Source organism: Plasmopara halstedii, assembly GCF_900000015.1.
Source record: "Plasmopara halstedii genome assembly, contig: Scaffold_430, whole genome shotgun sequence".
NCBI classification, from domain to species: Eukaryota; Oomycota; class Peronosporomycetes; order Peronosporales; family Peronosporaceae; genus Plasmopara; species Plasmopara halstedii.
This window is the reverse complement of record NW_020187350.1, coordinates 441,166-453,058: the sequence shown is the minus strand read 5'-3', so window position 1 is coordinate 453,058 and position 11,893 is coordinate 441,166. Positions and strand designations below refer to the sequence as shown.

Sequence of the window (11,893 nt, the reverse complement as noted above, 5' to 3'; positions counted from 1 at the left end):
AAATTGTCGGCGCAAGGGACATTTATGGCAGCTCAAACATCCCCAAAGCCTTGGTCGCACTCAGCTCTCGCATCGGCTCGGACGAGTTCCACCACGTGGCGCTCGTCTTAGAGATGTCGAGGCGCTAAGATGGAACTGTGGTTTTCATTGCCTCTTCCACTTGGTGGCGAAGTGAAGTCTTCGCCAGGGGCACATCTCTTATAACACAATTGATGTTGCGCAACTTCGCGAGCTTAGCAATTTCGGCCACGTTGCTAGAAATTACGATTGCATGTGTGCAACTGCGCGAATTTTTTAACCCCGTTGTCTGCCACCTTAGACAGCGCAATGTTGCAGGCAAGCAGACAGTCAAGCGCTTTCTTCGTGATATAGTCGGCGCACGTGACTTTCTCGAGCAGCCGACACACTCTGTCAATCTCCTTGTGAGACAGCCAGGGATGGTAATGAGAAGCGCCATGTTTTCGTCGTCGAGCATCGACCCGGTAACTTCCATGACTAGAGATGCCTTTGGTGCCAACCTTATCTTTTTTGTGTTTACCCACAAAGAAGGTGGTCTCGGTCGATTTATTTACATTGTTAAGACGCATCATATACACAAGAATTATGATCGCACGCCGTACTTATTTGTCGGCTGTCACGTCCTTCAATTCAAACAAAAATCTATCGATTGGAGATCATGGATAAAGTTATCAGTCGCGATGCCATCCAGTGGCATCGGCTACTGTTTTAACAGGACAGCACTGAGATCGATTTGGCTACGACCTCAGTTTCTCTGTTGTTTGAAATGGTGGTGTGTAAAGCTGGCGGTCATGAGCAACATTTGGCAAATTTTTCATCTTCGTACTTCCGAATCGCAACAAAGTGTTAGTAGATTTATCGCACCAACAGGAGCAGGTATCCAAAACGTCGACGCCGGAACGCTTGGTGGATCCCTTCATCATAAGACGAGACTTAATATGGGCGATATCAGCGTTTGGATCGCGCTTGGCTCGAAAAACTCACTTGTAATTGGCTTCAGTTTTGGAGGCGTGTTAACGAGCATTCACTTTTGAGCAATAAGAAAATCTTATCATTCTCCTAATCGTGCGCATTCATTGAGTGTTGCTCTTGGTCTTGACCACTTCATCAGTAGGTCGGCACACCCGCCGGTATGGTCGTCTGCAATCAGACGGAATAACGATCCATGATAAGCTTCTAATCGTCCAATCCAAGTTTTCCACGACGTGAATATTTTTTGCAAGTAGCACATATCGCCTCACATCTTGCGAGAATGTTTTTCAGACATTCGATTTATTCGTCTAATCCTTACGATCTTGAGTTGCGCGTAAGAGCTGAATCACTTGGCTCATTGTGTTTATATGGCAAGAAACAGTGCTAATTTATCGTTAAGTTTATAGTTTCCTTTGAATATAGCAAAATATTGGTCTCCGATTTTGATAGCATCGAGTTTTTTCTGCGAATGCCGGTTTTAGTTAGTTGCCATTGGGCGATCTGCAAACGTCGCGCTCATTGCAACGACTCTTTGCCCATTACGTATCTTGTTAGTAGTTATGCGTTACTTTGCTTGATTTGTCCCAGCAGGCAGCACTTAACGCTGCGATCGCCCATCTTTCTACGGGTTTTCTTTGCGTAATGAGAAGTGATCACAGCTCCAAACATCCGCGTGTAATCTTACTGTGTAACTTATTTGGACACCACCTCGGCCGGGCTTTTATTATTAGATGCCGGCTGCCATCATCATCACCTCAAACCAATAAGTTTTGTCGAATCCTCTTCACCCGAGCATGTACGGTGTTATCTCCACAAGCGTCTTATTCATTCGATCGGCCAAAGTTTTATGCTTAAAAGAACTATGAGCTGCTGTATAATGTTATCCATTGCAAACTCGATAAGTGGGAGCATTTTGCATCAGCGCTGTGGGCCCTCGTGAAAGATCCACTCCACAACACAATAATTGCATTCAGTTGTTCGTAGTTAATCAGCGGTCGATATGTCCGGTCTGGTCCTGGCAACTTGAACAAACTCCGCGAAAAAATAAGTAAAGCGAAAATTTTAGGCCAACAGAAATGCCACGCGAGCGAAGTTCGCAGAGATCTATGTCCAGAATAGAATTGACTGTACCCTTACCGGTAATTGAGTCACTGTAAGCAGCGGGGTGAGAATTTGGCCTAGACGATTTAAAAGTCTGCAATATCTAAAGTTCCGGAACCGTACTTAGAAGACGAAAAAATAGAATCCATACTTAAAGTTTGCTAACACTCTGCCAGATTTGGCAAGCTGAACAATGGTGCTGACGCATGCAGCGAGGATTCGTACATTTCATCACACATATGCGCACATAAATCTTACTCACATTTACATGTTGGTTGTTCATTACATAGCACTCACTTTAAGGTACTTCCTCTGTCCGAAAATATAAGCTGGTGTCTATTACTGCGCGTGTCCGAAAATATAAGCCTAAGTACGGTTTTGACTTTTTATTTTTGCCCAACCGAACTTAAGAAACGTCTGGCCTTATCGTACACTCGATCACTACATGTCAATGAAGGTGGTAGCAAACCAGTGCTCGTTCGTAGCGTGTCCTTGGCGAGGTGAGGGATTTTGTACTTGTTGCATCCGTCGATATGCATTGTCTCCTGCAGTACTGACTGCAGCGTCAGAAAAACTTTGTCGAGAGCAGTGTAGTGGAGTTTAGCGAAAGCGTCGTCCACGTTGTTGACTAGATCCTCGATAGTTTTAGCTTTCATTTTGTGCTGCAACGACTGCAGTGAAGCAAAGAACCCGAGATCATTCGCATTGAAATCCGGTGAATTGGCTGGTTGCGCGGTAAGCTTCATATCCCAGCCGCCAGCTGAGCACTTCGGGGTCATCAACCGTGACGTGCGGTTTGGCGTTATCCTGTTGCAGCACGACCCGCTTGCCTGATGGCCATACCGCTTTGATGCGCGGTATGACCATCCGGCAAAGCGCTTGTCGATAAATGTCGCGATCGACAGTGTATGTCTTTAGCTCCAAAGTCCCAGCCGCTCGATTCTTGCTGGATCGCTCTGCAGGCTCATAAACAGCAAACGGCCACACACCGATCTTTCCATCCCAAATACAATGATTCTTCGCAGACCATCGCGGGCGAGCCACTGCCGCAAGGAACATCACTTTGATCATGTAGTTCTTGTTCTTCACGGTGATGTAGGGCTCCTCTTCGTGCTCTCCAAGATAGAACCGTTGCTTGTCCTTCTTCAAGTAGAACCACTTCTCGTCTAAATGTACGTATTCCATCATACTGTCGAATCGAATACAGACACCGGGACCACGCTGCACAAAACTAGCAGCAAATTTGACTCGATCGATACGCTGCTTGTCAGTAAGCATCGGCTTGGCGCGAGCTGTGTGGCAACGAAATACTCCAGCGAGAAAGTAGTCATGCAGCGTAGACTTTGGAATACCGAGTGTATTCGCCAAAGTACGAATATCTGACCTGTCTTCTAGCGGGATAAGTTCGATGGCGTCGTTGAGGGCGTGGCGGAACTCCGGCGTTAAACGCGTCTTGCGGCCACTCTTTCCCTTCCTGCCGCTGTTGTAGTTGATCGGCTCTCCTGCTTTGATGTCCTTGGTAGTCCGGCGCCACAATCGCGAAATCTGGTCAGTACTACATCCATACTTAGTCGCGCTGGAGCCGATCGCGCCTGGAGGCGGGCGTAGCTCAATGCTGACCCGCAGGAGGAAAGCGATAACCTCAGCACGCTCGGGCGGGGTGATATTCTTTCGTGGCTTTGCCACAGAAGTAGCGTCAGACCCCATCACAAGGAGTGGCGAAGAGTCAAAGCCGAAATGGGGTTTGACGGCTGTGCGTTTACCGTTATAACTTTGGCTCTGTTCAACAAAAACTCGCACGAGAACCACCAATCGACTTGTCAGGCTCGACCCGTCAATTTTAGCCAGTAAGCAAGCAGAAAAGGTCAAATTTGAGCTTAATATTGGTCAATCCCCGCAGCACCGCTTATATTTTCGGACAGAGGAAGTATGTGATTCCTCTCTCCAGTGGTGATCTAAAAAGGGTATCATTGCCTCGCCCAATGTCACGCGATGATTCCCTCATCGCAAGGTACCTCCTCACGTCGAGTCATGCCATAAAGCGGCAATCTTTTGGGATGAAAATAGCAGAACAAACGTTGGCTCAGCGGTGAATCTAAGCTGCGTTCGATTTCTAACACCATGATTATAAAAGCTTTAACAACGCAATACCTACGTGTTACCACATTATTTGGCAGATTCAACACCAAGATACGCGATTGCTTTGGTTGGGGCGAATGAAAATGCAAATTTTCAACATTTTTAGCCTAACGGACTTTATACCCAGCAAATGTACTCTGCCGTTTTTCGATGATGTAGTAGTGACGTCGCTGTGCACGTCGACGCATGAGCAATATAGATCACCAATATATTGGAGACATTCAGGTGCATAAATAACTTTGCAATAAAATATGCTTCATTTTACTTTAATTCTCATCACGAGACTTTTTACTGTCGGTCGAAGCTGGCAAAACTCAGACGATTATTCGCCATGACCGCTGTTATCCGCGTGGAGTAAATTATTGCCTACTTAAAATTTGATGGATCACAGACGACATGGAATGGCGGATCTGATTCCGCTGGATCTATTTTCAATGCACATCTGATGCTTTTTTTCCTGGCTTTGAAAAAGTCATCTGCTACATTGAGATGGTACAATTTCTACTATACTTGTCCATGAAATTGATCAAGATACTCTGGTCGATCGATGGCCTTAATCTTGAAGGATCAAGATCCTTCAAGATCTGTGTTTTTTAAACTGGAGTAACTTCGTTAGTGGATCTTGTCGGCGCCAAATGTATACTTGTCTATATTGGCGAATAGTGTCTTGATGCGCGTACTCTCGAGCTCACAGCTAATAATTACTGTGCCTATATGCATCCGACATCCCGCGCTCCGCACGACTACGAACAAATATATCGTCGCATTTGTTTAAAGCACTGACAAGATGTAATTTGAACAACTGCACCCGCAAACAATTGAACTTTGCTAGTGCGTGAGACAAATTCTTTGAACCAGCCCATTCCAGATCATCCTGCTTAAATGACGCATTACACTAAGATGTCTCTCACTAGCAGTTGGTTATGATTGTCAATCATCAAACAAACGCAACCAGTCATACTGTTCTGCAGCAGATCTTTTTGAGAAGATTTTTTGGAATCGGCAGTAGCGGTAGAATTTGGCTACATTTAGCATATTTTTAAGCGCGCGCAATTTGCCACTTGCTGTTGGTCATTTTGACACAGAAAGTCGACGCCGAATGGAGACAACTGCCTCCGTTTCGCTCACAAAAACGAGGCAATGACGTCACACTGTTCCCTTGGTAAGGGCCATTGCTTTGTGGTGTAATATCTGAAACCGGGAAATAAGTCAAATTCATAACGTACTCACATATCTGGAGACGACACTCGTGGGTCCTGTGCCATCACGTCGTACGATTGTTTAAGCAAAAAAAGGAGTTCGCAGTGGAAACAGTTATGTCATAATAGGCACACAGTGAATTTTGAGTGTCTGCAACTACGGGAAGTATCTTGGATGGATTATGAACTCAGCTCCTTCACAGGTTTCAGCCGAAACTTTCAAAAATTCATGATTTTGCAATGCTTGCACAGATTCACGAGAAAAGGAAGGTTGTCGGGCTTATTGAAGCTGATAGGAAAGAAAATTTTACTGTCTAAAGACTATCTATATTGGTCACTCTGTTCACGAAGAATAAACATTTAAATTCGAGGAGCTGTCCAAATCTGACGGGAGGCGCGTCAACCGGAATTAATTTACAAAACACCGCGACATTGATAACTTTATCAACATCAAGTCCTAGCTATTCTACTTGTGACTTACAGACGCCATTTATTCTCACTAAATCTGACACGAAAGACATCAGCACAAAGCTATTCGGTGATGACGCGATAAATTATTGCAAGTCACTCATTTAGATGCCAAGGTCGGGACTCATACCTGCTTATGCATTTCCAGATTAGCCATAGACACTTAGCGATTAATTGGCCTACTAATCGAAGTGATGCCATGTTCAACACTGCAGCTATCGTATCTGCATGCCTGCGCCAAAAATTGTTGTTTTGAAATCGGTCTATCCGTTGAATGCCACACGTTTCTCCATAAAGCATAGAATTCGAGCATTGAACGTCAATTCTAAGCCCAAGACTAAACGTCGTTTTACGATTAAGCTTCACTCGAAAATTCAACTTGTTAACACTTTCCAGGTTGCAATGCGAACGAATATGCCTTTGTATTTGGCTGAGCTCTGATTTCGTTAGTCGCGCGTTGAATGTAATTGCACGGCGCTTCTTAATCAGTCTGGACTTTCCGCGCCTTCACAAAGCTCGCAAAGCTGACAACCCTAGGCTATGAACATCATTTCTTGTAAAGAGCATATAAAGCTGAGTTCAATCGACCTTGATCTTCACAAAATACAATTTAATCCTGTTCTGTCCTAGAGCCCCTTTTGCGCCTACTGGTACTAAGAAACTCCAAGAGGATTCCGTTGGACGATCCTACAGGAGCCTTACGCAGATGTTCAGATTTTGAGCATGCGGAGATGCTCATTAGCTACGGCATTGTTCTCTTCTTTCTCATCATGGCTAATGTTCAATGCTCTTGCCGCGCTCGTAGATCCTTCAGTTCCAGTACTTTAACAAACGCAAATTATACTCAGCTTATGATACGATACGCATCCTTGCCTCAAATACGGTAGGGTGGACGCGAAGTTCTTTGTGTGGCCGCCAAATGCTCAGAGACCATCCATGAGAATTGAAGCTAAAAATTCTTAAAAAGGGGTTCTGCGCCGTTGCAGCGGTAACGTGTTCGCAATCTCGACACATATTTGGCTTGGGCGAATAGACAAGGAATTAGAGCGCACTAGGTACGCCTGATTATGCGTTGCACTTCGACCCTTTCCGTGTTAAACAATGCTACCTTCGCAGAGGTACTAAAGGAGGTACTAAAGTCAGTGCTCTATCTCGTGCACGTTCTTCTGAATTATAGACCGCAAGTACGACTTGCTGTTGCTCGGTCTGGAGCATATTTAATTCGTAAGCATCTAAGTTGTTCTTATTTGAAGGAAAAGACTATTCCGTCCTTACTTAAAAAGACTGGACGCTCAATAGCCACAGCCTCACGATTGATCTAAACTTATAAGAGTGTTTAGTTGTTGTGGAGAGAGGTAAACAAAAAACTCACATATCAACCTTATACAGAATTCAGCCGATTTTACAACTTGATCGTGTGTTTTACCAAATGCAACGGGATTGTCGTGCACATGGCTTAAAAAGCTTCGGTTTTAAGTCCTCGCGATTACTCCGGCAAAGAGGTTGGTTTGTACACTATACCAAGATGCAGAAGCGATTTTCCATTTCAAGAGGAGCATACAACCAGGATAGCTTTTGAAGTAATACTACATGTATATGTTTTCTATATCTAATAGCAAAATTGTTTGTAAATGCGCTTACAGCTCATGTGTACCACAAACCATTTCTTTTCGATATTCCATAGTCGACAATTACTACATTATCATAATTCCACCAACATTAATACAATTGTACAAAAGTGATTTTTTGCCCAGTAATACATCGGTGATAGACAACTGTAATACCTCGCAAAAGGATCTTCATCTACAGTGATCATCTGAATATCTGTTTTTTTTACATTTTACACAAATCAATGCTTGACCTCAGTAAAGTCTGGAACTATGGCAAATTTATTTGACGTATTATATTCAAAGATACTATTGAGTCTCTACAAAGTCACTATCTCACCCTTTAAAATAGGAAAGCATCTGTTGTACTAACCCTGGTTTTGAAGAACTCCTATCCGCGTTCTTCTATGGTTTCGAAATGATCTTATTCGCGTCTTCTTTTGGTTCCGAAAGCCTGCTATCCAACTCGTCCCAAATATCAATAACTTTTTTGTTTCCGGACCTTTCGAGTTCCAATCTGATGTCTTTATCATGACGCTGCGAAAAAAGAGATCTGGTTTTCTCGTCGTCAAGAATGGTTTTCAGCAGGGACAGATAATATTCCCTTTCATCTCCACGAATCTTCGACACGATATTTTGGTGCGCAACCCGGAGAAGAATGAAGCTGACAACGTCATCATTGACTGTCTTGTCTGACTGCATTATCGTCTCAAGGATTTTCTCATTATCAAAAATGGGCTGACGATCAACTGCACGAAGCACTTCTCCATCGAACTTGAGTTTATCAAACCATGTCAAGAGCTTATTTCCTGTGCTGGCAATCAACTCCCCGCTGTTTCTCTCTTCTTCATCAAGCGCCTTTTTCCCACTTCCAGCCGTGCCAGCCTTGGAAGAAGAGCTTAGATACTTGTTGCCTCCTTGAGTATCCAACAACTGAAATGAATTGGTAGGCGTCTCAGTAGAAAGTGCGTGCTGGTAAGATTCTGGAAGTGTTGACGGGTTGCTACCGTCAACAAAGACAGTTGCAGCAGCAAAGAGCAAAGCTAGGCGAAATTTCATAATTGATAGGCACCAGAAACACGCTGATCTTGCTCGTTGACTTGAGGCTTTAAACTTGTTTAAACTTCGTCTTAACACGACTACCACTGCAGCAATGGGTGCTTGTGGGCAAGAAGTGACGCTGTCAAAAATAGGAGAGGAAGTGGTGGCGGGCTGAGTCGTGTACGGTGGCTTTTGACTCAAACACTTGCTCAATTGATTTGGTGTTTGGGTTCCGTGGGAAATTGCAAAGTGATTTAGATCGCTAACACTTCGTAGGGCGTATTATACTTTACTCTAAACAAAACAAGCTTGTATTGAAGATTATATACTCTAGATCTGAAGCTTCACGTGTGGGTGTCGCATGGTATCAAGGATCGGCACGTACTTCGATCGAAAGACTGTGATAAACTTCATATCATTGCAAAAATCTTAAGATTATTATGAAAGCTAAAAAGCTTATCTCCCGATTAGAATCATTATCTCAAACGATCTGAACGTCAAATATTCTCGTTGACCGTATGGTAAACTTGATGCTTTCAGCCAGTGAGCTGTATCAAAATATCCTAGCGAGAACATTCTTGAAACATTTGATGATTTGAGATATTCAGAGTCGTGTGATCAAAGGGTTTAATACCATTGCTGGTGATGACGTATATCCCAATTCTGATCCCAATAAAATGTTGATTATCAAACGACAAAGTTACTTCAGTGGTTGGTGAGCTTTTCGTCTCAGATGTAAGGAACGGATACCTTTCTTGAACACATGCTCTCATTGTTGAATCTTTCTTACTCATCTATTAATGATTGCTAACTAATTCTGTTGACAATCGCAAAGTCAAGTTGTCATAGACTGGAATATTGAGCAAATGAGCAAGATCTTTGGATGTGCTGGACATCATGCATGATCACATCCAAGTTTTTGGGAGTTCTATCTCAAAGCGAGGAGTAAGCACATTGTGTGTATTCTTTTGGTGATGTAGAAAACTGGAAATGGCTTGGTATAAGGGATGCATGCAACATACTCACTAGAAGAATTGCGTGTGGAGGTCCATCGCAAATCATAATTCATTGCTCACATAGATTTTATGTCAAAGAGGGCTATCCAAGGCGTGACATCTGGACACACCCGGCACAAATTGTCTCAAAAGTCACACTTGACCGAATTGCTTCCAGTCCACCACATCCATTGATTACTCACCACTTGGCAGCACACAAAACACCCGGTAGACATCAGTGGTGACAGCTTCATAGCTCATTCAATTTACATTAGCATAAAGGTGTTGTAAAATTGTGTATTTCAACTTAGCAACGTTTGCGCCATCGAAAAATAATTGTTGTCGTCTTTAGCTGTCGTCTTTTAGAATTCTAAACGAAATTCGGCAAAAGGGAGAAGGATGGAGCAATTTTGAGATCGTATTGTTCCTCTTACATGTTATGTGAGTATTAGAGAGACCGAGTTGCGGCAACGAAAGTGACTCTAGGCCGTTATAAGTCACGGCTCCAAGCCTGAAGCTAAACAGAGACATCATATTCCGTGACAGTATACAAGACAAGATGGCGCATCCACCTAACGTTGGCGTATTGTCTTGACATTAGCGAGAGAAAGAGGTACAAAACTAACGTAATTTTGTGAGAACCGTACGTGTAGGAGAGGAATACGTATCCAACACCTACATAGTAGCTAGACTCAGCTCTTGGTAATAACAAATACAAAGTCATGTTATTGCTTGGTCACCTAAAACTTCCATCTCGATTCCGGTATAGATGTTTGATCAGAACACTAGACCTATCAGTTCTTAGTATCCTTGTGCCGTGCCATACCAATCGCCCAAACTTCTCTTAAGGTCGTTATGCACTTGACCCATTGATGCAAGACCAGCCAGAAGTCGTCGATTCATTATCGTGAGTCTGCTTCGCATATACTCTCAGGCTGATTATATTCATAAGACGTAAGGGACATCATGAACAAGGACTTTGCATGGGAGTAAGCTAGGAGACAAGTAATTGCAAGTTGTCGTTGTTGATGGATGATGAGAAGGACTTAGTTTGCCACAAGAGTATAATGAAATGGTTCTAATCATCGAGGTACGAGACAATGAAAGCTGCTCGAAAAAGGAGATGCTGCATCCTGATCCCGAAGCGTATTGTGAAGGAAAGTGCGTTGAAGACGAGTATGTGTTCTCAACAATGAGCAATAGTACAGCAGATAAAATTGTGTGGCAATTGAAAAGTAGAGTAAGCTTTTATATGTCTGATGATCGTGAAGATTTTACAGAAGTTTGAGATCTGAGTGCCTTGATTAATATCTCAGCGGCGAATCTCACCGTCAACGTATCATTGATGTTAAAGCTGTTATTGGAAAATGTCTTTGTATAGTTTGTAGGTGCGAATGCCATATTGACGGTAACGGCATAGAAGTGGCAAGAACCATATTCATCGACAAGGATCCGCGTGGTCCGAGACGCTACACACGAAGAAATTGACCATGTATATTTTTTATGAATAGCTTTGTTTGGCTGAGCAGGTTAGAACATATTAATGACAAGAAGTTGTAGCTGGTTACAGGAGGCTGAGTGCTGATCGATAGCTAAGTGGAGAAGATTTCAGCGGTTGTGTATGTGGTTAGCTGTACATCTGAAGGTAAAGTGAAGGCAGCACTCTGTTTGCGATCATTCATATCGATGTGATGGAACCGTTGAAGCCGAAAGTTGCAGGTATATGGGGTTATAAATCGATGACCTCAGTTGATTCGGGTATGTATCTTTGATCGCATCGAGGAGTTTTTTTGAAGTTTCACTGTTAAGGTTGCGCTTGTAGAAATTCAGTTTGAGCGAAACACCAAGTGAATTTGCAGTAGCAATGGAGACGAGTACTGCCGCAAGAAGTTGGCCTCATTAAAGGAATTATACACCCGTCAAGTGCGCCAACTTCGCCACAACAGAACGGCCTCGCTAGCGTAGCACTGACACGGAAGCATAATGACTGCGATTTCACCTTGTTATCTGCCTCCCTGATATAACCCATGTGCCCATTCTGCTGGACGAAAGTGACAAGGTACTCAATATATTCATCCAAATTATCACTGGCGATGTAGATATGGAAGATATTTTATACGACAACATTGAGGTCGACCTCGATGTCGATCGCCCAATTGAGTCTCACGCTTTATCTGTGGTAACAATTAATACACTGGTGAAAGAATGGAAACGCAAAGTCTCATCTTGGTAAACTTTCAATTTATTTTCGTGACTGCATTTCTCAACACGAAAAAATGTCTTAAGTGAAAAAGTGATCCGGTTAGCAGGACAAAGTGGTAAATTTGATGTACACTAAGAAGATTGATTTTTT

The 11,893-nt window shown here is 43.2% G+C and overlaps 3 protein-coding genes across 3 annotated transcripts; all 3 read right to left on the bottom strand.

Annotated features, from left to right (window-relative positions):
• Positions 1-1,091: 1,091 nt before the first annotated feature.
• On the bottom strand, positions 1,092-1,349 carry PHALS_09679 (uncharacterized protein; the record flags this gene model as incomplete). The annotated part of the gene is made up of 2 exons (XM_024724978.1): positions 1,092-1,261; positions 1,310-1,349. The coding sequence occupies 2 exons, from the start codon at positions 1,347-1,349 to the stop codon at positions 1,092-1,094; spliced, it is 210 nt and encodes a 69-aa protein (XP_024575801.1).
• A 1,438-nt stretch (positions 1,350-2,787) lies between these two features.
• On the bottom strand, positions 2,788-3,798 carry PHALS_09678 (uncharacterized protein; the record flags this gene model as incomplete). Its single annotated transcript, XM_024724977.1, has 1 exon — positions 2,788-3,798. The coding sequence occupies one exon, from the start codon at positions 3,796-3,798 to the stop codon at positions 2,788-2,790; it is 1,011 nt and encodes a 336-aa protein (XP_024575800.1).
• Positions 3,799-7,909: 4,111 nt separating this feature from the next.
• On the bottom strand, positions 7,910-8,563 carry PHALS_09677 (uncharacterized protein; the record flags this gene model as incomplete). The annotated part of the gene is made up of 1 exon (XM_024724976.1): positions 7,910-8,563. The coding sequence occupies one exon, from the start codon at positions 8,561-8,563 to the stop codon at positions 7,910-7,912; it is 654 nt and encodes a 217-aa protein (XP_024575799.1).
• Between the last annotated feature and the right edge of the window lie 3,330 nt (positions 8,564-11,893).